Genomic DNA, 27,046 nt, shown 5'->3' on the forward strand with positions numbered 1-27,046 from the left:
TATACTATTAAGAAAGGTTAAAAGGTGTTGATACCTAAGGAGTGTATAAATTGAACTTCATATGCCCTCCCTAGCCTTTGACTGAGGCTTCAATGACCTGTTTGTTTTTTTTTGTTTGCTTGTGTATTGTGGAGGTCATCAAACACCGTAGTTTAAAACACAGTTCTTGAATCCATCTTCCTGGATTTGAAACCCAGTCTCCACCTCTTCCTATGTTTGTGACCTTGGATGATCAATTTAATCTCTCTATGCCTCATTTTCCCAATCCATAAGAAAGGGAATAATAATCGTACCCACCTCACGACGTTGTTGTGAACATTAACTGTTAAGCAAAATGCTTAGACTGGCAGCTGATGGGTAGAAAGCATTCAATAAATGTTAGTCATTATTTTTTTGTTATTGTTGTTGTTGTTGTCTAATACATCTGAACACAGTGCACTGATCCTGGCGAAGCACAGAAAGCATACCAGAGTCACAGGCACATAAATATGTAAAAGCAGAGCCCAAGTCAAACTTTAGGCTCCTAAATCATGGCAGAATGTCTTGCGTATCACATTGCTCTCCACTCTAACTCCAGGGTCCGAAAGAACAAGCTTGTACAACCTGCCTAGGAACTTGGGCGACCTTCGTTATGCAAAGTGGCATCTATTTCACAGGGTGGAGCGGGGCTGGGTCTGACCAGGGGTCAAAGCAGTGGTCACACCAGTGGTCACTTTTGTCAGGTGCATTAACTCTCCGACCACTAGGATGCTATTTAGTGCAGAATTAGTCATTTACTAATTACTAATTACTCCAATGGCCACAGATGTAGGGTCAGCAATTTTCTCCCTTCACACCAGGAGCATCCAGCATAACAGAGGCCAGACAGGTAATTTGCATTGTCTCTATTCAGGAGAAGAGGTTCACAATAGAAGGCGGCAGACGAGGATTCTGTGTTGAAAGCAAGCAAAGAAGGCATAATTTGATGAGGGCTTCCATAAGCTTCTCAGGGGAACACCTGGCCCATCTCTCCTGCTGAGATCTGGCAGGTTCTCACATTTGATACTTGCAGCAGGCCAGCTGGGGGAACCGGACAAGGTCTGACCCGGGCCCCACATCACTTTTACTGGCTGGCAATTCTTTTCCACTCTGAGCATCTGGAGAGTCATCCAACTGTGTTTGCCAAACTTGCTTGTATGTGAGAAGCGTATTTGTTTTATGATCAGTGTCTTGGGTTTTAAATAAGAATACCAGAGGAGATGATCCCGCTATGATCCTTGCTAATGTACCTCTAGGCTAATAAGTACTGAGATGATCCTGCTCTTTGATTTCATGAATAAGAAAATAAAGTGGGAAACGCATGACATTTAAAAAAATTATTGTTATTACCTAGTGTAAAATTTATTTTAACCCTCTCCGTAGTGGCTAAGTTTCACGTTGAATGTGCTGCTTGCCAGATTGTATCTCCTGTTCCTCCTCTCTTTAAATATGTGCTTATTTACTTCCTGCAGAGTTCAATTTTAGAACCCATCAAAGTAGATCCACTCAGACTCTGACTACATTTTCATGCATAAATTCATAGATGTCTTCAGAAGGAATTGCACTTGCATATGCAAATACTTTCCAATGCCTTTTCATTTCTACTTTTGGCCTGCACAGTTTTTAATTCATGCAAACACATTACACAAACAAATATGGGCTCAATAACAACACACGGCATGTGTGAATTGTTAATTGCAAAGCTATGAGTTCGATATGGCCAAGCAACTTCCATTATTATCAATGGAGAGGAACAAGATTAAACAGGAAGAATAAAGGCATATTTGAAAATAAAATCCCAAGCACTTGGTTTCGTTCTATGTAAATATTAATAAGGGAAAAGGTGACAGGCCAATCCACAATTCAACAATAATCTGGGATCTACAGCTGAGTGCACAATGATCCAGAAGCCAGGATGCTCCTTTAATGAGACTTAGGAAGGAGAGTCTACGTTTCAGGACAGAATCACAAGAAACAAAAATGTATGCAGCAACACCGTAAATGAAACCAAAAACACAGCAGAAAATGAAAGGCTTTCAACCATGTTGAATGTGGATCACCTTTCAAAATATTTGAGTCTTGTGTTAGCGGTGCTCTTGGAAATAACAAATAGGCATCCTAATTTTTCATACTGGAAATTTAAGCACTCCCATAATTAATTAAGCTGCAATTCCTCGTATTTTTTTTCCAATTCCCACTACATGCACTTTGGGGTTGGGTGAGAACTTAACGAAGTAAAACACTTGTTGAAGTTACTCTCAGATCAAAGGCATTTGACACAGAGCAATTTTCAAGCAACCCTCCCCCTGTTTGAAATGTGTTTCATTTACATGGAGATAACTCAGAAAATAAGAGTGAAGATTAAATAAAAATTGTATCCTGCAAGTGTCTACAATTGCAATGGAAACATAATTTTAACTGTTTCTCTCTGATGTTTTAGAATATTCTGTTAAATATAAAAGCTGGAGCTAGGCTAAACCGGGAGTATGTGAGACACGTTTTTTAGAAAAACCAATGGATTGTAGCTTTTATATATATATAAACACTATATATATATAAAACATATATATGTTTCTAAGAACATACCATATATGTTTCTAAGAAACAAGGAAAAGACAAGGAAAGTAACTAAAGGAAGCTAAGAAACCAGGAATGAAATTCCAAGTTGCCATAGACTGAATGTTTCTGACTTTCCAAAATTCTTATATTAAAACCTAATCTTCAGTGGTATTCGGAGGTGGGGCGTTTGAGAGGTGATTAGATCATGGGGGTGGAGCCATGACGAGGTGGTTTAGTGCCCTTACAAAAGAGGCCCCAGGCAGCTCCCTCACCCTCTTCAGCTATAAGGACATAGGAAAAGACCGCTATGAACCAAGCAGAGAGCTCTCACCAGTCACCAAATCTGCTCGTGCCCTGATCTTGGCCCTACTAGCCTCCAGAAGTGTGAGAAATAAACGTCTGTCGTTTATGAGCCACCAGTTCATGGTGTTCTGTTATAGCAGCCGGAAAGGACTAAGACACAAGCTAAGGTATTTCATTAGGAACTAAGTAAGTTGCAACATTTACTGCCAAGAACATGGAACAAGAAATAAAGAATCACTGATACAACATCCTAGCAGGCAGGGCCTCGACCCACGGCCCTGGCAGAGTGACCCTTCCCAGCGGACGCCCTGTATTTTTGTGCAGTCACTTGTAATTTTGCTAAGCTGTTAATGTAAATTACACACACAGGGAGGCTGGTACACAAAGCGCGAGCCGTGGAGCTAGTGAATCAGCTTAGCCAGACGGCTTCTCAGCGCTGTTTTGCTTTAGTCCCCATGTCCATACGTTGACAGCAACCCTGGACAAGCGAGAACCACATTCCTCATGGTTATTGGACATGAAGAGAAAGCCAACTGTCAGTGCTTGGGAAAAAAAACTCTCCTCCCCAAAGAAATCAAGATACTAGGGGAAAATTAAGTTTTGGTGAAGGAAGACAGAGAACTATATCAATGGAATTGGGTAATAATATGCATGTGTTCACCTGTGCTCTGAAACACAGGAAGGAAAATGTGTAGCTCAGAAGTAACACCACATTTTTGAGAGGTAGAAATTACACATTATTATATGGGAAGGGGGGGTCGGTTTGGAATATGTTTTAATCAATACACCATTTGTTCAAAGAGAAGCTAACTGAGAAATGCAATGTGTAAAGCAGTAGAAATTTGAGCCCCTGGAGGCTCGTGAGTGGAATGCAAGGAGAATAGATTAAGAACCACAGATAATTGCGCATGTTCCACAGGAGAGGGATTCATGATTCACGAGGAATATCCCTAATGGAGCCAAGGCTCTGCTGTATGTTGCATCTGTCAAAACCCACCGTGGTGGGTCTCTAAAAGCAACCATCCAATTCTCAAAAAATTTAGCGTCCAGGAAAAAGAAGCACTTCTGTAATACCCATAGGAGTTTGATATGGGTTGATGAAAGGGATCGTCTCTTAAACTAAACTGTAATGGGGCACTTGATGCAGCATGCTTTGCTCCCAATTTTCACCAACCTCAGTCATCAATGCACCACAGTGCAAGTCAAGAATGTAAGACAACTCCGAGTAAGTCAGCGAGGTCGGCTCTACATACCTTGTCTTGGAAACTCGTCTGACTCCCGGTGAACGAGATCTGTGACTCGGTTTCCATAGTGCATCCTGCTGTCATGGTCATAGGCCTTCAGAGTCTCGCTGGAGCTGTAGGACTTCTGCGTGGGCACGCGGCAGTCTTCACTGTCCAGGGAAGAACTCGTGTAGCGGCACTCTTTGCCACACCGCCCCCGAGTCAGAGAGCGGTGTCGCCGGTCCTTTACATCCATTATTCTAGATCTGGCAGAACACCGATGCTCTCAGAAAAGTCAGGCCTGAGTTTTGGCACTTGTCACTTTGCCACCTAAAAATATCAAAGGAGAAACCCATGACCGTGAGTATAAGAAATGTTGCCTTCAATTCTCACTCATGTTCTGTCTCAGATAAAAACATAAAAAGACAAATTTGGTTGGGCTGCGTAATCTCTTTTGCAAATGCTTAATGTATACTTAAACAATCAACCCAAATAGAAAAACTCGATACAGTAAATTAATTTTCTTGCTGTTTAATTTAATAGATTTGGGAAAAAAGTAATAGCAAAATAACATTTTTTTTTTATTTTCTATATGTGCACAGAAGACTTGATAAGTCTATTACTTAACGGAAGATCTTACTATGAAGTGGTTCAAAGCAAAACTGATTTTATCCTTTTTAAATTACATTCTCTTTTTGCTATAGAATGGTTAGGGAAAAACAAATATCAAAAACAAATAAATAAAAATAAAAGAAAGGTGTTGAGGCATAAATATATGCTGCTGATACTTTGCAATGATACCAGGTCAATTCAACCCACACAAAATCGCCTAGCTGGTTCTGGAGAATGATAATATAAGGCGTTCTTGACATGCGAACAGTCTGCCTCCAGTTTCTTTAATGAGCCTTCAGGAAACTCCTATTTAGTTTTCTCTCTTTGCAAATCTATGTCTAAGACACACCTGGTCACTTCTTTTCCCTAGTCACCTACCAACAGGAGATCTTGCTGACAAGAGGTCTAACTGGCAGAAGCACCTGATCATCAACCTAAGCCCAACCACACTGTCCCCTCCATTGCTAGGATATCCACTGTGGAAAAGAAAAATAGGAAAGAGCACTGAGTACAACAGGTAAGCTGATGGAAAGGAACCTCTCTAACACATGAACTGGCAACCAGGGAGCTCCACAGACTGTCGCCTGACACCCTGGGCCTAGAAGCGCGTGCCAAACCTCCCTCAGAAAACATTAGCCTTCTGCCCAGCAAATATGACAAAACACTTAGACGCCTCCAAGTGCCAGATAATAGGCTCTTATTGATTTCATTGGCCATGTAAAATAGCATGAATCACAGGGCCAGGGCCTGGACAGAATGGACAAATATGAATTTTAATTAAATTGGAAAATACAATCCAGAGCCTGGGTAATTACTTTTTTCCAGACTGCTGTTTCTCACTACCTCCTCAATATGTCAGAAAATACTTGGGGAGCAGATCTGTACTTTTGAACCTCTCTGCTCTTCTTTGGCTATTTACCGCACTGTAATGAGATGCCTGTGTATACCAAAGGGCTTGCCCATCTCGCAGTAATGTGAACAGCGTCTGTCTCAAGATGGCAGAAGCCTAGTTACCTCTCCCTTGTATTTTCACACCAAAGAGTCCTCCTGGATCTCAAGAACTGTCCTAATATACTATTGATATACTTGATCACATATTGCCTGTAACTGTGGACAATTTTGTTTGACAACTGGCAATGAAAAAGAGGGCACACCAGTTGTAAACAACAAGCATAGTCATACAGCTGCCACAGTCACTTCTAAAAAATCAAATAGTTTCCTGGAGCCTACAGTCCCTGAATCAGGAAGTTGAGAAACACCTTTAAGAGACACCAGTCAAGACCACGGGACGTGCTTCAAGGATAGAAATAGTCAATGACGGCATGGAAGATTTTGCTGCTGCTTAGTCAGTTCAAGTACCTTAACATTGATGCAATTTCTAGATTCCAATATCTCTTCTCTTGATTTCCAACTTGTGATCTCGACATTTTGGAATCCACATTACAGGCTGGTTAAGAGGACGGCCATTGAGGTCTCGATTGGAGGCCAATCCTATCACAGCCACTGACTAGCCAGAACGTCCATAAAATTACTCCTGGCCTTTCAAACTCAGTCTCTCAATCAGTGAAAATGGAAAATAACAGTATCTACTTCATAGAGTTTTTGTAAAAATCAAAACAGATACTGTGGTCAAGTTCTCAATATACTGTCTACCACGTGGTAGGGGCTCTGTAAGAAGTAGGGTTTTTTTCTCTTCTGAATAATTAAAATCTTTTTTTCTTAGCTAAGTAGTTACAGACTTGCATAAGATAAAGGGTAGAGATACGAATATAAATCCATGAAACGCAAAGTTCCAAGTATAAATCTCAATACTTACACACATACCAACAAAGGAAGACCTCCAGCACCTACGGAGGCTCTGCGAGGCTGTGTGTACCAACACTGAAGAGCCAAAAGTGGTTTTTAGGGAGACTGGATCTTTTGAGTGGATTTTATAATTTTTCTCTCTCCTGCTTCACTGTAAGTTTTTACTTTTTAATGTTTTCAGTGTTTCTGACTCACGACATCCTATCTCCTCCAATTCGCATCATGCTTTGGAAAGTGGGCTGATTTTCTATGTGTGTGTATGTGATTTTATTTTATTTTCTAAAAATCACGCTCTGAATGGAAGCCTAAAGGCTTATTACCTATTTATAAAGTACAAGAACTTTCGTGTTTTGACATTCTGATGCCTAATTTGGTTGCCCAGTGATCTTTTCCTGCTAAATTCCTCTTTCTTGGCTATGCCCTTGATAGTTAAGTATGTCAGCAATGTCACCTCTGAGTAAATGATAGAAATTTATATATAATGAGGTAAGAAATGACAAATCTTAGTCAGGAAAAGCTAATTTCTTAGGGATCTGAGCAAAGCACACACATACTACTGGCCTACAGACATTTTTGCATGTAGCCTGCCTGTTATTTAAAAATTAATTTTCAATATTAAAAGACGAAACAGGAGAATTCATATTGAAATCTAGACCTGCAGCTTGTCATGAAAAATTGGGCAGTTTAAAAATTTCTGCATCCAAAAAGAATGAATAAATGCGCTTTTACCTATTCCTCTCATTAAATAGTGCTAAACCCTTGGACACTGTATATAAAGCAAACATAAGAACAGTGTGAAAGGTGGAAAGCAGAGCCAAACCAACTAGGGCTCTCAGGACCCAAGGGACAATACTGTGGTGTGTTCCTGGGATTTCTTTTGGCCTATATGTCCTAGACTTGGACCTAAAGACACCAGCAACCCAGAAACATCAATGGGCACACAATAAAAGCTCCAACAAAAGCTGGCTTCCTCTAGCCAAAAGAGTATGAAAAACACAGCCTAATAAGAGAGAAGACATTTAGATAGCAACCACCTTACTTCAGCCAAATAACATGGAAAAAACTGTAGCCTCACCTCCACCTTCACCAGCAAAAACCAAGAAGGGAGCCTAAATTTCCACACTATGAAGAAGAAACAAGGCACCCCAACCCCAAAGAGTGGTTTCGGAGAAGGCTAAGAAGGTAGTCAGGACTTTCATCTTTTTTGGGAGGTAATGAAGCCTTGTCATCCTCACAGGGAGCCTGGTCTTCCACCTCTACTAGGGGGTAACAAGATGCCCCTCTCCTTCTCTGCTGGGGTGGTACAGGAGGAGGCCTAGTGAGAGCTAGCACTTTCACTACCTCCCAGTGGTAATTCTTCTGTCCCCTTGTTGGTGGTTGTTAGTGTCAGTAGATACCACGTGGGAAGGAGTAATGAGGCACTCCTGTCCCTATCAGTGGAACTAGAACCCACACCTCCTAGGCCCTCCCTGCTCCTAACAAGGAGCTCCCTGGCCTTGGATGCTGGCAAAGACTGACTGGGAAAGCTGAACTTCTATATTAACCTAGCAATAATGAGGTGAGATCCTTCTTCTGACAGACCAGTGTTAGAGGAAACCAGCTAAAACAGAAGGTTTAAGTAAAATATAGAATCTCATAACATAATGCCCAAAATGTCCAGGTTTCAATAATAATAATAAAAAAACCCAGCCTGTCATACCAAGGGCTAGGAAGATCTCAAATTGAATTTAAAAAGGCAGTAAATAGATGCTAACACTGAGACGACAAAGATGTTAGAATTATTTGACATAGATTGTAAAACAACCATCATAAAAAGTTTCAGTGAAATTATGGGCACACTTGAAACAAATGAAAAAATAGAAAGTCTCATCATAAAAACAGAAAATCTCAGCAAACAAACAGAAGATGTAAAAAGACTGCAATGAAAATTTTAGAATTGAAAACAAAATATTCAAAAAACTCAATAGATAAATTCAAGAGTGGAATGGAGGGATTCAAGAAAGAATGAGGAAAGTTGAACAATGGAAATTACCCAATCTATGCAACAGATTAAAAAATAGACTAAAGAGAAAAAAATGAACAGAGCCTTAGGGACCTGTAGAATAATAACAAAGACCTAATTTTTATGTCATCAGAGTCCCAGAAGGAAAGGAGAAAGAGAGGCTGAGAAAGTGCTAAAATAGCAGCTGAATACATTCAAAATGCAAAAGACATAAAGCTACGCATTTAAGAAGCTGAGCAAGCCTCAAACAGGGTAATTCTAAATGCATCCATATCAAGACATATGATAGTCACACTTCTAAATCTTAAGACAAAGAAAATCTTGAAAGCAGTGAGAGAAAAATGACACCTTACCTATAGGGGAAAGCAATTTGAATGAAAGTGGATTTCTCATCAGAAACCGTGGAGGCCAGAAGAAAATGGCACAATGTTTTTCAAGTGCTGAAAGAAAAGAACTTTCAACTCAGAATCCTATATCCAGTGAAAATATCCTTCTAGAATGAAGGAAGAAACAAGACACTCTCAGATGAAGGAAAACTAAGAGAATTGGTAACCAGCAGACTTGTTCTAAAAGAATGGTTCAAAAATTAATTCGCTAAAATAGAAAAGAAGCAACAAAAGGAGAAATCTTGGAACATCAGGAAGGAAGAAAAACATGGTAAGCAAAAATATCAGAAAATGCAATAGACTTTCTCCTTTTGAGTTTTCCAAATTATTTTTGATGGTTGAAGAAAAAATTACAACATTGTCTGATGAGGCTCCAAAAGTATGTAGAGGACACATTTAAGAAATTATGTTATAAATGGGGAAGGATAAAAGGACATAAAAGGAGGTAGGGTTTCCACAATTCACTCAAACTGGTAAAATAATGACGCAGTAAACTGTGATAAGATATGTAGGTATAATGTAATAACTAAAAAGGCTGTACAAAGAGATGTACTCAAAAACGCTATAGAGAAATCAAAATGGAGTTCAAAAAATGTTCATTAGCCCACAGTAAAGGAGGAATAATAAAATAGAAAAATGACAAATAGAGAGAACAAGAGAAATGAAAGAAAAGTAAAATGACACACATACTCCCTGAAATAGCAATAATTACACAAAATGCAAGTGGTCTAAGTACAGAAATTGAAAAATAGAGATCCACAGAGTCAATCAGAAAATATGACCCAACTCTATGCTATCAATAAGAAAGTCACTTTAAATATAACAATGGAGACATGTTGAGAGTAGAAATAAGGAAAAAGATAATTAATACAGCCATGTGCTGTATGATACTGTTTTGGTCAGTGATGGACTGAAAATATGACAGTGGTCCCGTAAGATTAGTACCATATAGTCTAGGTGGGTAGTAGGCTATACCATCCAGGTTTGTGTAAGTACGCTCTGTGATGTTCACGCAATGATAAAATTGCCTAATCACACATTTCTTAGAACGTATCTCCATCATTTAGTGATGCATGACTGTACAAACATTAGTCAAAAGAAAGCAGAAGTGATTGTATTAATGTCAGATACAGTGGACTTCTTAGGCAAAGAAAATTACCAGAGACAGAGAGGGGTACTATATAATGATGAAAAGATCAATCCTCCAAGAAGAAATAGCAACTCTAAATATGTATGTACCAAAAAATAGAGCTGCAAAATATGTGAGGAAAAAATGATAGAATTGAAAGAAAAAATAAAGTCACGATTATAGTTGGGAGTTCCAACACCAGAGTCTCAAGAAATGATAAAACAACTATACAGAAAATCAAGAAGAATACAGAAGAGCCCCAAAACACCATCAACCAACAGGGTCTACTCAACATTCATGGAATATTCCTCCCAACAACGGCACATTATAAATCCTTCTTAAGTGCCCACGGAACATATATCAAGACAGAACATAGCCTGGACCATAAAAAAAAAAACCTCAAAAATTTTAAAAGAATTGAAATCATACAGAGTATGTTCTCTTACCATAGCAGAATCAAACCTGAATCAATAACAAAAAGATAAGAAGAAAATCTCCAAACACTTGAAAACTAAACCACACTTTCCTAAATAATTCATGGGTAAAAGAAGTAGTCTCAAGCAATATCAAAATATACATTAAAGTGAAGAAAAATGAAAATATATCAAAATTTGTGAAAAACTGCTAAAGCAGTGCTGAGAGGGAAGTTTACAGAACTAAATGTGTCCATTGGAAAACAGAAAAAGTCTCAAATCAATAATCTAAGCTTCGTTTTCAAGAATCCAGGAAAAGAAAAAAAACCAAAAGCAAGAGGAAGGAAGGAAATAATGAAGAGCCAAATTCAATGAAATTCAAAACAGAACAGCAATACAAAAAAGCAATGAAATAGATTGTTTCTTCAAAGAGATCAATAAAATTGGCAAACTTCTGGTAAGACTGACGAAGAAAAAAAGACACAAATTACACATATCGGGAATGAAACAGGGGATATCACCAGAGGCCCTGATAGCATGAACAAGATTCTTAGATAATATGGCAAAGAAATCTAAAAAAATAAACTTAACTAAGATGAAATGGACCAACTCCTCAAAAAACTCAGAATATCACAACTCACCCAATATGAAATACATCATTTGAATAACCTTGTAACTATTAAAGACATTTAATTTGTAGTTGTAAAACTCAAACACACAAAAATCTCCAGGCCCAGATGATTTCACTGGAGAATTCTATCAAATGTTTAAAAAATAATTAATGCTAATTCTACAAAATCTCTCTCAGAAAATAGGAGAGAACACTTTACAATTCATTTTATGAAGCTACTATTACTCTGATACCAAAACCAGACAAAGGTGGTAAAAAAAATGTTAAAGACGAATATTCCCCATGAATAGAGATGCAAAAATGCTTAGATTAGCAAATATAATTCAGACATATATAACAAGAATTATACACCATAACCAAATGGAGCTTATTCTGCGGGTGCAAGGATGGTTCAATATTTAAAAATCAATCAATGTAATCCACCATATTAACAAGCTAAAGAAAAAAATCACACAATAACAATCAACACAGAGAAAGCATTTGGGAAAACTCCACCTCCACTCATGATAAAAAGTCTTGGAAAAAACGGAATAGAGGGCACTTCCTCAACTTGATAAAGCGCATCAACAAAAACCTACAGCTTACACTGTACTTTATGGTGAAACACTAAATGCTCTTCCCCAAGAGCGGGAACATATGTCTGCTCTCATCACTCTTATTCAACATAGTGCTGGAACTTCTAGTCAGTGCAATAACACAGGAAAGGGAAATAAAAGGCATACAGAGCAGAAAGAAAACATAAAACCTCGCTATTTATAGATGACATGGCTGTCTATGCAGAAAATCCCAAGAAATCTCTTAGAACTGATATAAGTGAGTTCAGTGAGGCCATAGGATATGAGAAAAACATACAAAAATCAATTGCATTTCAATATACTTGCAATGAATACATGGATGCCAGAATGCAAAATACAGTATTATTTACAATCTTTAAAAAAAGAGAGAGAACCGCTTAGATATGTCTAACAAAACATGCACAGAAATTATATGGTGAAAACTATACAACACTGATGAAAGAAATTAAAGATCTAAATAAACGGAGAGACATATTGGGTTTATGGATTGGAAGAATCAACATAGCAAAAACATCAATTCTCCCCAAATTGATATATAGATTGAATGAAATTTTTATCAAATCCCAGCACAAATTTTTGTAAATATAGACAAGATGGTTCTAAAGTTACATAGAAAAGAAGAGAAACTGGAATAGCTAAAACAAGGAATCTGCTTACCCAATTATAAGGCTTGTTATTTAGCTACAGTAATCAATACTGTGTAGCATTGGCAGAGAGGCAGACACATAAATTAAGGGAACAGAATAGAGAACCCAGATACAGACCTATATAAACTATGCCCCACTGCCTTTTTAAGAGGATGCAAAAGCAATTCAACGGAGGTACAATAGCATTTTCAACAAATGGTGCTGGAATAATTGGATATCCATTGGCCAAAAAAAAAAAAAAGCAAAGGAAAAGAAAGAAAAAGACCCTTGGCTTAGTTTTACACTTGAAAAAAAAGATTAACTCAAAATGGATCCATTGACTTAGATATAAAACTTTTAGAAAAGGTTTAGAAAAAATGCTAAAACTTTTAGAATAAAAAGGAGATAGACTTGACACCAAAAGCATAATTCATAAAATGAAAAATTAATAAAAAATTGAACTTCATTAAAATGTAACATTTACTCTGGGTAAAAGGGTAAAAAGACAATCTACAGACTGAGAGAACCTACTTGCAAAACATCTATCTGATAAAGGATGAAATGTGGAGAATATATAATTATTTCTCAAACTCAACTGTAAAAATCCCAAACAATCCAATTAGAAAATAGGCAAAAGACATGAAGAAACATTTCACTAAATAGGACATACAGATGGCAAATAAACACACAAGAAGATGTTCACCGTCATTAGTCATTAGAGAAATGCAAACTAAAACCAAAATGAGATATTACTACAGACTTGTCAGAATGGCTAAAACTGAAAAAAAAAAAATAGTGACAACACTAAGCACTGGCCAGGATGTGGAAAAACTAAATCGCTCACAGATTGCTTGCTGGTCCAAATGTAATATGGCAAATAGTAGCAGTTTGGAAAATAGTAGCAGTTTTTAAAAACACTAAATATGCAACTGCCATACAACCCAGCAGGTGCCCTGCAGGACCTTTATCCCAGAGAAGTAAAAACTTGTGTTCACATGTACATGAATGTTTATGGCAGAATGTTTATTCATCATGGCCCCAAACTGGATGCAACTCAGATGTTCTTCAATGAGTGACTGGTTAAACAAACTCTGATACACCCATGACATGAAATACTGCTCTGCAATAAAAAGGAAGGAAGTATTGATATACACAAAAACCAGGGTGAATCTCCAGAGAATAATGCGGAGTGAAAAAAGCCAATCCCAAAGGTTACATACTGTATGCTCCATTTATATAACATTCTTGAAATGAAAACGTTACAAAAATGAGAACAGATTAACAGTTGCCAGGGTTAAGGAGGATATGAGGGTGTGAGGGAAGTGAGTATGGCTATAAATGGACAACATGAGGTATCCTGTGGTGATGGAAATTTTCTATATTTTGGCTGCATCAATGTCAATATCCTAGTTGTGATATTATACTACACTTTTGCAAGATATTGCCATTGGTGGAAATTGCCTAAAGGGTTTATGGGATGTCTCTGTATTATCTCTTGAATTTGTATGTGATTCTGCAGTTATATCAAAGTAAAAAGTTTAATTTTTTAAATTTTAATTAGGCAATCCAGCAAACCTGGGCTCAAAGTTCATCATGAATACAAATACCTAATCTAGAAGCTTACTTACAATTTTAAACTGTGTACATGTGCTTCTTATTATGGCCAATACCATCATCAACATCTTACCACTCCTTTTGATTTTATAGCTAGTCAGCTTCACTTATTTGAACCCCCTTCTTGGCCTGTATAGGCCCATTATATTTATGACTTTGGTGTAAAGGAAATAGAAACACTGTTGTGGCCCCTGGAAAGGATCACAAAGCGCCAGTTACAATGAAAGAAGCAGGATTTGTCAACATATTTTTCTTCTTAAGACAATTCTAAAATAATAGGATATTGGTCTTAATCCGAATTTGGCTAAATATCCATCCTTTATCTAATAAAATGCATTTATTATCTATTATGGAGAAGCGCTTTTTGCATAGTTGTCCTTGAAAGTGAAGGTCAACAATTCATGAGGGGAAATGCAAGTTTAGAGACTGATTTTAAAAAGTAATTAAAATTGCCTTGAAGCAGTAGGAAAGATGGTAACCAAAATTATAAATCTTTTCCCCAAGCCTCTGCCTTTTCCGGCACTGACAAATGGCAATCACTGGATGGCAATGCCTCTGCCAGCTCGTTACTGCTATGCTGAGGCTTTATTCTGTTACATTCCACATTTCCTCCCTTGAAGTGTTCACACTGCTTTTTTCATCAGTTGCCTAAGTGGGTTCCATCGCTTTAGCAGAACAGACTACAGAGATCTTGCCTGCAAGCCTTTGTCTAATTAACTAATCCTATGAGCTGTAACACTGTTCACTATTAACTTTTCAGATTATCCTACTACTTAAGGGAGTTGACTTGTTAATCACTGACAGCCCATTTGAGATGTGTGTATGTGTGTGTGTGTATGTGTGTTATTGTATACGTAAGTGTACCTGTGTGTATGTAAATATGTGCATGAATGATGCACAGGTGAATTTTAGGCACATCCAATGGAGAGCTACTGTTTTCCTGTTACAACTAACACTGCAGGCAGTTGTTTAAGCTTGCCTCACCCTCAGCATTGGTGTTTGATCACAGCCCGGGCATTGTTTCATTGTGCTTGAACATCTGTGTCTTATACTGACTGCAGACCTTTGGGAGGTATGGTACTAGGAAACCCAGATGCCCACATGGATTGGAACTCTGTCAGTTCTGAATATAGATCAATGTGACCACCTTTCTTCCCCATTTCAAATTGTGACAAAACATTGCTCTTGTTTTCTAATCTGAGCTGATGTCACAGATAGTTTATAAAGCCAATGCAAAGTTTCATTCTATGAGCATGTTCATAGTTTAAAAAAATATTCTTTTTAATTTTTTTGGTAAGGAAGATTGGCCCTGAGCTAACATCTGTGCCAATCTTTCTCCACTCCATATGTGGGACACCGCCATAGCATGGCTTGATGAGCAGTGTGTAGATCCATGTCCAATATTCAAACCAATGAACCCCAGGTCTCTGAAGTGGAATGTCCCTGGGCCAGCTTCAATAACATATTTTTTTAAAAGCTCAATCAGAAAGCTCCTGTAGAATATCTTTCCTCCTTCTGATAACATGTTAATTGGATTGCCTACTTGTTTCTTAAATATTGCAAGTGCCACGTTTCTATGTTTAAAAAGATGTAATGGGTAATACATGGTCCGTTTATCCTTAACTCCTCTGCAAGCTTTGCCTATTACCAAAAGCAGAAATTCTAAGTTGACCTAAAAACCAGTGCATTCACAGACTCCTTTCCTGTGTATTAGAACTCTTCCATGACAGTCGTTTATTTTACATCCTTGAAAGCACCAAATGAAATGTAATGGAGAACCCTACACATGAGCGAGAGAGAAGCTGAGACAGGGGAAGGAGACAGAGTCTCACCTACTTGGCATCCCCCTGCCCCCAAGTAGGGCTCTGATGGACACAGTGTGAAAATCAGTGTGTATTCGAAGATTTCCAGTCTCTCTTCTTAGAAACATTTAAGAACAAGTCTGAACATAGATATACTCCAAAATATCTAGAGACAGAAAATCCCTGTAACCTCTGGGTGGACCAAGAAAATCTGGTTTCAAATCTACAAAAGTAGAAGATAGTGCCCTGGTAATTTAATGCACTAGTAAATAAGAGGTCAAAGGCAATTTGCTTTCTGTTCCCCTGTGCTGTTATATTGATATGTCTGGGGATAAAAAGCCAACTCTGGTTAATGTCCAGAGCAAGAGAGGATAAGCAAATTCACAATTGTATTTTGCTCTCTAGCTTCAGACTACGTGTTGCTGCCTTTTAGAATCTGTTAGGGTCCCTGGAGTGAATTGCACAGGAAATAGTGAGAGCAGAACCAGGATCTGTGGTCTATGGATTGTATGAATTGTGAAATGCAAAGAGATTTCTATGTGCTAGAAGTTCCAATGATCAAAAGCCACAAAGGGACGACACGTACACTATGAATCTAGATATCTGCCATCATAGCGCAAGCTACTGTGTTTGTGTATATTCTTATCTGAATAGCAATGAAAAGTCAAGTCCACGTTAGATTGGTATTTAGTCTGATTCCATGCCTTTTTTCCCCCTTTCTGGTCCAAACTGTTTAACATTCGAGAAAGTCAGCATGGTTACACCTCCTGCTAGAATTTCAATATGAAATGTGGAAGTTTACTGAAGCCTTCCTCCTCAGCTCCACCTCCCCCACACGCAGGCCTCTCTGCTCTCCTCCCATTTTCCTATGTGCCTCCTGAGATCAGGAGCCGAACAGATGGCTGTACCTTAGGCACTGGCTAAGTTACCGTAACCGGAAAGACGGTCCCTCCCCACTCCTCCTCCAGCAGAGCAGGCGCAGGAGCCTGCAGCCTCAAAACCTGATGAAGGAAAGAGCTGAACCCCGTCTTCTCAGCCCATTGACTGTGCTCTTCTCGTACATGAGACTGAAAGCAGCACCAGATAATCAGAGGGAGTGGAGGGTGTTGGACCACAGGTTTCTAGGCAAAACATTGAAGTCAAAATCATTGTCAAGTTAAGCTCCCACTTAATGAATGCCTACAAAGTGCCAGGACTTGAGTTAGGATTTTTATGTAAGTTATCGCTAGTTGCACAATCCTGCAACATAGGTATCCTTATGTTTGTTTCAGAGATGGAGAAATGGAGACCCAGGGAGGTTAAGGGACTTGCTAAGTCCACGCACCTAATAAGTGTTCGTGGTGAGATGAGGACTGAGAGCTGACTGCGAGGCCTTCATTATAAAAATAGTAACTCAGAGAAACGGGCAGTCTTAGAACATTCTGTCGTGTCCTTTTTGGTCACTGGATTTCTAATTGTCTGAGAACCCGGTCCCCTAATCCAGTGCAGTTGCCTCAGAAAAGTCACTAACCACATCACAATCCTGATGGACTCAATCAAAAACATCTGGTCAGTTGACCTGTACATGCAAGCGTCTCTTATGATATCACATGAACAATGGAAACAAAGGAGAGAGACACCGTGGGCAATCTCATGAAGAGCTGGGAAGGATAGGTTCCATTTTCCACATCTGGAAAATGAGAATAAGATGCCTACTTTGAAGCATTAATCTGAGACTGTCAAAGTGGCACATGCGAATCTTCTAATAATAGATGCTCAAATTGCGACAGGCTTTACCACCACCACCACCATCCTCATCACTACCATCAAGATCATCAATATCTAGCCATGAAAAATTGCAATGGCTATTACTTAGTCATCCCCAAAGTACAAGTTAAGTACCACAATTCCAAATAACATCTGTTAGGGTACTGCATTTCTGAGCTCTAAAGGGTTAAGGTTGTAGCGCTTTCCTAGGATGGACACACAGATACAAGTATCCTTATTTGGTATTCGACCTTTGCTGTGTGTGACAGTTTCACTAACACTGAAAAGCTGAAACTGAGATGTTTTAACAACATCTTCCATTCTTTAGCAAATCAGATGCACTTTGCCCTGTATTTTAAATAGAATATATTAAGTTCATCACAGAAACGATAACACATGTAAGGAGAAAATGACATGAAAAGGATTAGTTGTTTATAATTAACTCACTATCTGTTCAGAAAGGTAGATGTTGGTAACTGGAAATTTTGCTGTTTGCCAGAACTAAATGTTGGATGTGGAGATGTAGGATTTGACAAGTTGGGATGGGTCTAAATTACTCTGCAAAGTAAAGAGAGACTTAGAAAAGTCTTAAGAGAGCAGGTCAGTGCAGGAACTGGAACCAGAGAAATTTAGACGTCATGCGGAGAAGGATATAAAAGAGGCATATTCAGAAAGGGAGAAAGAGAATGGGTGGAGAATGGAAATACCCACTGGGGACTTTCAGAATAGAATGCTAACTAGGTGATTTCAACTCTTTGCGCTCCAAGCCTTCACCTAAAATAGCATTGAGGGGAGGCATTCACAGCACAATCTACAGTCATCATTTTGTTATGAATTTTATTGCACGTGCATGTGAAGATGGAGTCAATGTTTTCTATTATTTTACTATTATGAGAAAACAGATAATACTCATTGAAGACTTACTTCAATGACCACACGGTGCAAGAAATGAGGCGCAAGATCCAGAAAGGGATGGATGACAAGGAGAGCATTTTGCTCTGTATCTGAGATGCTTCTTGAGGGCAGGGACCTTGTCCCTGTCAGTAATCCAGCTCCAGGAGCTGGCAGAGAACCTGTCATTAAACAGCACCCAATGAAGCTTTGTTAAAAATAGTTATGCATTTCTATCGAGGCATCTAAAGAAAAAAAATGGGAAAAACATTTAAAAGGCTTAGGTCATTTTTGTCTTTCTTAGTGTTTAACTGTTCTGAACATATTTTTCAAGTCTATTGTTAATTTGCAGATTTACATAATCATTTTCATACAACTTTGTGACATATTTCCTCCTGCTTTGTCAAACAAATATAATGTAAGTATTCTCTTTCAAGATAGCCTCTGCTTCCTTAACTAGGAAACAAAACATAAATATTGCTAACTGCTTGGAAATTTTTAAAATAGTACTCAAAGAATAGGAGCTGGTCCCTGACATGATGTGGAGTCAGAATCAGTGGCCTACCTTTAAAACATCTTTCTGTTTTGGAAGTATGTGCTGAGGCCCATCATAGCCATATATCAAGAGTCAACAAACATGTCTATAAAGATACAGGAAGTAAAATTTTTTTCCACATCATAGGGTCTGTTGCAACTACTCAACCCTGCCACTGTAACACAAAAGCAGCCAGAGAAAGTACTTAAATGAATGGGGATGACCAATAAAACTTAATTTACAAAAATGGCCAGAGAGCCAGATTTGACCCTTAGGCCACAGTATGCCAATCCTTTCTATGGATTAAATAGAGAACCACTAAAAGCAAAAAGCTTGAAATTCGGGCTACTTATTAGCTTCAAGCTAACCAAGGATCACCCAGGAAAAGAGGACTTCCTTACTGGAAACTTTGTGACAATGTTGAATTAACATAAACAAGTCACACCTGGTGAAGAGGTGCGGGGGCAATAACTAGCACAATATAAGTAGAGGAAACGCTTGTATTTAGGAGGTTGCTGATTTGAAATGGATACATTTTCTTAGGCTATAAGCCAAAGCGGTGCGTCTGTTGAGAAGATAGACTTGTAGTTAACTGCTCTTGTGACAGTAGTTTGAAATTTGACCTTTCTGCATAATATGTGTTTAGTTCTTGCCTGACTGCTCTCACTAATTATTATTTGCCAATTATTTTCTGGTGTTGAGGTTTAACAGTGAATATTAGCACCAATGATGATATCAAATTATTTGTTTTCTTACATCGTTCTTTCTCCTGTTTTTATGTCTCTACATCTTATTTTGCATGTATGAGATAGAAGACGGTAATTCATTTACCAAACAACCAAAAATGTTGATAGCTCAAGTTTCAAGATCCAGAAGAACACAAATCCCCAGAAAAAAAGCTCATATCCATTCTGGCTGAAAAAGGTATTTTTCAAGGAGTAAGGAGTAAGAATTTGGGTAATAGCTTACAAGTCATTTATACAAATCTTTATTAAAAGGACTCTGTAGCCTGGGCTTACTATTGTAGTTTGGTTGTAAATCAATAAGCGATATGAAAGAGAAGATTAGAAAATACAGAGCCCAGCACAAAATTTTGTGCAAATTTAAAAATAACTCAATAACATCAATCTCAAAATTACGTGCTTGCATTCCTGCATTTCCTGGTGATCCCTCAAGGTATACCATTATATTTTTACAGCCATTAGCACTGCCATTCACCAGAAACATAATGCTGTAATCACTCAGAGGTTCAAGGAAATGAAAGTCTCTCACATTTGCCTACTACCCTCTGTTGTCTAATATAGTATCAAATGTTACAACAGTGTAAACTCTTCCACACATGCGGATAAAAGCCTCTGCGGGAGAGAGCTGTGATGAGCTGCCTGAAATAGAGAGGTAGCTTCTGATTTTTGGGAGGGGAATGTTCCCTCCCAAAGCAATTACCAACATCCCTCATGTTATGAAATGTTTGTGTTCTAGTACAACTGCCTGCAAAGTGAATCTGGCTCCTTCCTTGACTTTGATTATAAAAATGGAGGGTCACTCTGGTGGGGGGGAAGACAAAAGGCTCAAAGAAGTCATCACAACCCTATTTTCAAAAGACATACACTCTTTAAATCCCAGAAATGGAAAAGAAACCCAAGCTTGGTAAATTAATACTGGCCCTCAAAAAAGGTTGCTAGAAACCCTAAGTAGCCAGGATTGTTGGGAACAAGGACTAAGGACCCAAAGCACAAATGCGTGTGCAGACAAAAGAAAGGCACACACCAGAGGCAAATGTCAGTCAGATTCTATCAAACGCCTTCCCAGATCCACCAGCAGGATAATGTGCAATTTTCTCTGGGGCCTCAGATACAACTTCATAACACTTTATGGAAACATCAGGATTTTAAAAAAGTAACAGGTTGATTTGGCCAGCAGGACCAGTTGATGACACCGAGTAGAGGCAATAACTCAAAATATATTGAGGGATAACCCAAGTAGCGCAACACGTTTCCTATAAACCACAATTGAAGAGACTGTAGAGGGGATGAGACTGTTCCTACTTATAAAAGGCGATTCATGCATCACAGGACATTCACATTTTATGATTTGGCATGAGTTTTATCCCTAATTATCATGAATCTATATTCCTGGATATCTGAAATCTTCTATTTATATGAATGGAAATGTCCCAGTTGCTGCACTATGCAGGGACATCAGATTTGCTATTTCTTTAAACAACACAACCACTATTTTGTTTAGGTATCTCATCCCCACTTTACAGATGAGGAATAAAACAAATAAACTTGGCTTAAGATTACATAAAAGCAGTAGAGGCTGGATGTGAATTTAGATATCTGCTTTTAATTCCAGATTTCACCAACAAATGCCATCTCCTTTTGTTTCTCGTCGCTGTATTCTATTATTTTTCAACAATAAGTTAAATTTCTAAAATGTAAAAAATGACCTCAGATTTCAAGAACTTATAAAGTATGCTATGGACTGCTACCTCTCATTATTATCTAAGTTTTGGAAAATTAAATTTTATCTCCAGTAAGAAGACACTTCAAAAATAAATAAAGGATTTTCCAACTCTTACACAAGGTTAAATTCCATGACCTCTCTTTCTGTGTTAACCCCCTTTCCCTTATACCCAAGTGTTTTTATGTGATTTGATAAAAAATTAAATTTGAATTAAAATTCATTCCAGGGGAATTTTGCACCTCTCCTTGAGATGATTAGTGACAATTTGCAATCTCACAATCATGAGAAATGATCGTTCTAATAAGGAGATGCTGAAAGGAGAGACTCAACTGGTTGAAGTAGGAAAAGAGTCAGACGTCCCATAACTGGGACTTGACTTCATTCTGTCCCTGTGCTTTCTCACTTAACACGCACTTACAGTGCACCTCCAAAGTAGGAACTACGCTGACTGTGATGGATAAAAAACAAGTAAGACTCTGTTCCAAGGATCTCACCCACTTCTCAGAAGCCAAGATCCAAGCACAGATAATTAATGTAAGTTCATTGCAATGTGAGTGCCCTGAGCAAGTTCACATAGTGACCATAGTGGAAAAGGTATCCAATCCCCACCTCTGCAGTTTGATTGGAACAAGGGACCACATGACCTGAGACAGGCCAATCAGAATATCTTCCAGGAATATGGAAATATTTGGAGGTGAAGAGAGACTAACTGAAATTGACTATCTTCTAGGAGTTGGATTTGTAACATACATGCTTGGAAAATGTGAGGTCAGAAATCCCTGCTCATAAACAAATAAGCAGCTGCAGAAGAAGCTAGACTGCAGAGTGAGAGAAGAAGAAAGCAGCTGTACAGAGATGTAAGATGGAGAGTCTACGCAACTTCCAAATCCTTAGTTTAGTACTTTCCAGGCCTGGATTTAACTCCTCACTTGGATTGACAGAATCATCCCTATACCCTTAGAATAAATTTTCCACTTCAGCTTAAACCAACTTGAGTTACTTTCACATATTTGGAACCCAGAAACCTCAATTTGAGAAGCCATCACCTGAACTTATATGAAGTAAAATTTATTTGATAATACCATAACCCATGCTGCATCCCCAATATCCTAGCACTCAACTAGCAAAAATCCTTAAAATGGCCATCATGCCCACCCTTCTGTTGGTTTATCCACATTCTGGCTTCATCTTCCTAGGAAAGTTTTCACTATTTTCCTTTGTACTTGGCTCACATAAGAGTTAGCTGTTTCAGATAAGAAAATCTTAGGCTGAAAAAGCTACTTAATCCATTTTCTTTCTGACCTTGAACATATCTTGGGCATCCAGATGCCTAGGTGCAATTTGATGATGCTAACAAGTCTGTCTGCCATTTTGACTTGCTAAGCAAACATCAGCAACATTAAATGTCCGAGAGGCGTAAACTGCTGAAGAACTAATATTATTCGGATGGAAAAAGATACATGGCCTTGTGACAGAAGGGGTGCTCTCACTTCGAGTAGAGGAAGACATATAGGAAACACACAGGTAGAAACGTCTTGACTCAGTGCTTGCTTTGGTCAATTATGGGAAAGTTTCTGCAGTGCTGCATTTCCCTATCCAAGACCCCATTGAAGGCTTATGTTCCTTTGCAGCTGCCAGGGGGATTGGAGGATGTGACACACGCTCCGTGGGAAAACAGCCCAGAGTTTAGGAACAAAAAACACACTACTCAACTGTCACATTTCCTAAATCACTCATGAATATATTTCCATATGCAATAACAGCCAAATCATTTCAAGTGTGCCCCATCTCGTCTACTGCATCAGGATTTATGAAAAAAGAGAAGCTGAGGATGTGGGTGGAGGCGGGAGAGAACATGTTCCTCTGTGCCAGCACCAGGAGTTCACAAGTTTAACATTTCCATGCTAGCCCCACGGCCAAATATCAATCCTTCCATGTCTTCTGCAAAATAAATAACAACATATAAAATATCAAAACACAGCCTCTTCATTTTCAGACTACTCCTTCAGCAAAATCAACCTTTGGGAGAAGATGAGACCTTCAATTTCGCATCTAAAATAGGCACCCTGGCTACTAGGAATTCTGTGTTTGACCTCCTCCCAGCCACCGCAGATGCAGTGCAAACTAAGAAAATATTTTTACTCTTCACTGGAAAAGAAGCAGAATTGCCTAGCGTGTCTGAAGGTTTTATAAACCAAGAAAGCAGAAACCAGAATGGTGAAAGTTGGCACATAAAAGGGCATTAGAAATATTAAAGAATTGGGAATTTAGAATTGAGGGAAAACATTATTTTAACATATGGGGAATTGCCAGAATGTAGATTAAAATCCAAGTAGGATATATAAAAACTAGTGGGTGGGTGGAATCCATAGACTTCTAGTCTGAGGTGAAAACACTCTTAATTCTCTGCTTCAATCTGCTCATTTTCCCCTGGGGTAAGATGCAAGAGTTCAGTCTTTGAGTCCACACACATGGTTTTGAATTCCAGCCTGAACTTCCTGTGCTCTCCACGACCCCTAGGCAAAATTCTCAGCCTGTCTTAGTCTCTCTTTACCCACTGCGAAATGAGAATAATAATCTTCACTTTACTAGGTTAGTATTGTAAAGACTTAGAGCAACTGTTCTACCGTAGATTAACAAAGTGCCTGACCCAGAGTAAGCACTCATACATGGTAGCAAGTCTATATTAATTCATTCATTTACTTAAAACAAAATAGGGGAAAGTGCACAGGATTCGCCCACATGACATAGCCTTGGATTATACTCAGGAGGGGTCCCAGAGTATCTTCCCAAGTGCGTATTTCAGACCAAAAAATATATCTCCTTTAACGTCTTTTTTCACCAAGGTTTGTTAAGCAGCCCTTGGGTCTACGGCAATTCTGTCCCTTGCTCATTCACCCATCTTATTGCCCCCATGCTACCCTTGCCTATCCCCACCCACCACTGGAGCACACACATTTTGTCACCTAGGACTAACAATGGAAAGAGTCGGCAATTATGCACCATTGCTTTCATGGCCTGCCCTGCTGAACTGCACCATTTTGAAATCTCACAAACCCATGAGTGGCATCCTTCTTTAACTCACTGGGCACCAAAAGAAAGAAAAAAAAAATAGAGGAAAAAAGAAAAAAGGTGGTTGTTACTGAGAACTTCTCATGTTTCAGGCAGTGAGATGAGAGTTTCTTTGCATTCTCACTTCCAATTTCCCCAATGGTCCTACCCAAAGGGACTCCTATTTTGAATTTAAAAATTAAATTAAATATCTCAATAATCATATATTTTTTAAAAAACATTGATTTAAAATCATGCAGTTTTAAAGATGAGGAACCTTAGGCCACTGGCCCAAAGTCAAGTAGCTCACGAGTGGTGGAGCCTGGTTTTGAATCCAGTCTGATTCCAGAACAGGAGCTGTTCTACTCTCTCACTGGAGAACATTAAAGAAACAGGAGGCCCAGGGGCCTTGGCTGTCTGTTCTAGGGAGATGCAATGTATGTCTTAGATTAAAACAATTACCGGGTAACGTAAAAAAAAAATGACAATTTATTCAGGACAGGCTATATCCACACATGTTCAAGGAAAGTACACTAGAAAAAAGAATCCCTGTGGGGGAAGATTAATCAAAGAGGTTTTTTGAAGGATATAAATATTGAGGCTTTAATATTTCAATTCATTATTTGTGACCTGCTTCTGCCACAAAAGAGAGGAATGGTCCCCTTAACATTCCACCTAGAAAAACTATCCACTCTCTGCTCCCTGCCTTAATTCATACTACTTTTCACCTGGATGGGAATGACAATGAGGAGGAGGAGGAGGAAGACAAATGGTGGTAATAATGATGATAATTACCATAATGAAAGCCATCATTTAATGCTCAAAATAGCAAATGAGGAGCAATGACAACTGTTCTCCCCATTTTACAGATGATGAATCTGAGGTTTATAAGAGGTTAAGTAACAGATTCAAGGCCACACATGTAGTAACCGGCAAAGATGAAACCAGCTGTGAAGCATCATACCTTTATGTCATACATTATACCCTCCACTGCCCTTAACCTCTTCACCTAGTGCTGTGGTTCTTGAACTTCAGTGACCATCAGAATCCCCGGGGAGGTTGTCAAACACAGATTGCTGTCTCACTTTCAGAATTTTTTACTCAATAACTTTGGGGTGAGGAACGTACAAGAATTTGGGTTGCTAAGAAGTTCCCAAGGGATGTTGATACCGCTGGTCCTGACTGTAACAACCACGGACCTAGTAAAATCTTTGATGTCTTGCACCTGTGAAATGGGACAACACCAGCCCAAACTCATAGTGAGCTCATGAGGATTTAAAGCCTTAGTGCATGGAAAGCTCTTAGAACTAGCATCCCAGGCAGAGTAAATGATCAACAAATTGTGGTGCTGGTCATTATTACTGTCGTTTTTATTGTTTGAGGTCAAGCTCAAATTTTACTAAACAATCTCACCAGGATAATTTTCCTTTCTACGTGCTAACATTACCTCCACATCAGTGATTACAGTTTACTGTAGGTTGATCACATAGATGTCTAACTTTCATGATAAACTGTCAACACCACAAGGCAGAAAATATATGTCAATTTAGATTGTTTTCCTGCCTTCCACAGTGCCTAGCGCGGTGCTCCATAAGCATTACTGGATTGTTTGTTGCTTAATAATGAAATGATTCAAAAGCAAAAAGTGAGTTCAGAAGACATTTAAATTATACTATTGGGTTAAATTTAGCAAAAGATTTAGGAAGATCCCTTCAGTCTCTTGATTCAGAGGAGTCCAGTGCCAGCCTTCAGTTTATTGCACAGACCTAGATATAGCCATGGAAGAAGAGATAAACAGTCGATGTAATTACAGTGACATAATGGTTAAACTTTTATAGCTGAGGGGAGCAGCAAATAGGATTTTAAAAATCAAATTAAAACTGTCATTCCACAACATTAAGTTTCCAGAATTTTCATTTTTTAATATTAATGATTTTTTTCTCCAAAAAGGAACAAACAATGCTAATTCTACTGCTACAATACTGTTAATGAAGAAATAAAGAATAATTTATCATTGCATAATTAACACAGTACAGTTAAGCATGTTTTAATGATTTTGTATAATGGCCTCTCATAACTAGATGATACTTGTTAGTCACAGTGAAAAGTAAAAAAAAAAGAACTATGCTAGAAATCACTAATGAAGATGGATAAACTGACCAGGATTTTATTTTGCTCTTTTATGTAAAGTGTTTACAAGATTTCTTGGTGTATTTTGGCATTGGTTTATTCCTGAATCTGCAGGTGACCAGATGGTTAGTAAAACATTTTAACTGATTCAAGAAATGAAAGGCTAAGAAATAAAAGGCTAAGAATGCAACCCATGCAAATCAAAAGGCTTCTTCTTTGCTTCCTAATGGTACCAACTTAACTTTCTAAATGGCACCAACTCTTAACTTTAATGGTGTGTTAGACTTTGAAGGCAGAAGAATATTGTTATTTTTTAGCCATTTATAATACCTTACATTTATCAGCTGTAATGAGGCTATTTACTGGAATTTTCTGTTCAAAACATTTTAGGAGTCAGGAGGTATGAGGAGAGAAAAAAATCAGGGAAGATGAATTAAAGGTGGTACTACACATGATCTTATAGCTACTCTTTCTTTTAATGTTGTTACCAAAAATAGATATATGAGTTATTGAAGGCAGTATCTATAG

At 38.4% G+C, this 27,046-nt stretch overlaps 1 protein-coding gene across 5 annotated transcripts in view; it reads right to left on the reverse strand.

The window, feature by feature from the left end:
• TENM2 (teneurin transmembrane protein 2) overlaps positions 1-27,046 on the reverse strand; it is a 1,162,025-nt gene that overhangs the window by 883,538 nt on the left and 251,441 nt on the right. For all 5 annotated transcript variants that reach the window (XM_070569063.1, XM_070569066.1, XM_070569065.1 and 2 more), the window contains one exon: positions 4,134-4,433. In XM_070569063.1, the coding sequence (XP_070425164.1) occupies positions 4,134-4,359 (226 nt within the window). In that variant the 5' untranslated portion in view covers positions 4,360-4,433. The remainder of the gene's footprint in view (positions 1-4,133; positions 4,434-27,046) is intronic.

Source organism: Equus przewalskii, chromosome 13 (assembly GCF_037783145.1).
Source record: "Equus przewalskii isolate Varuska chromosome 13, EquPr2, whole genome shotgun sequence".
Taxonomy (NCBI): Eukaryota; Metazoa; Chordata; class Mammalia; order Perissodactyla; family Equidae; genus Equus; species Equus przewalskii.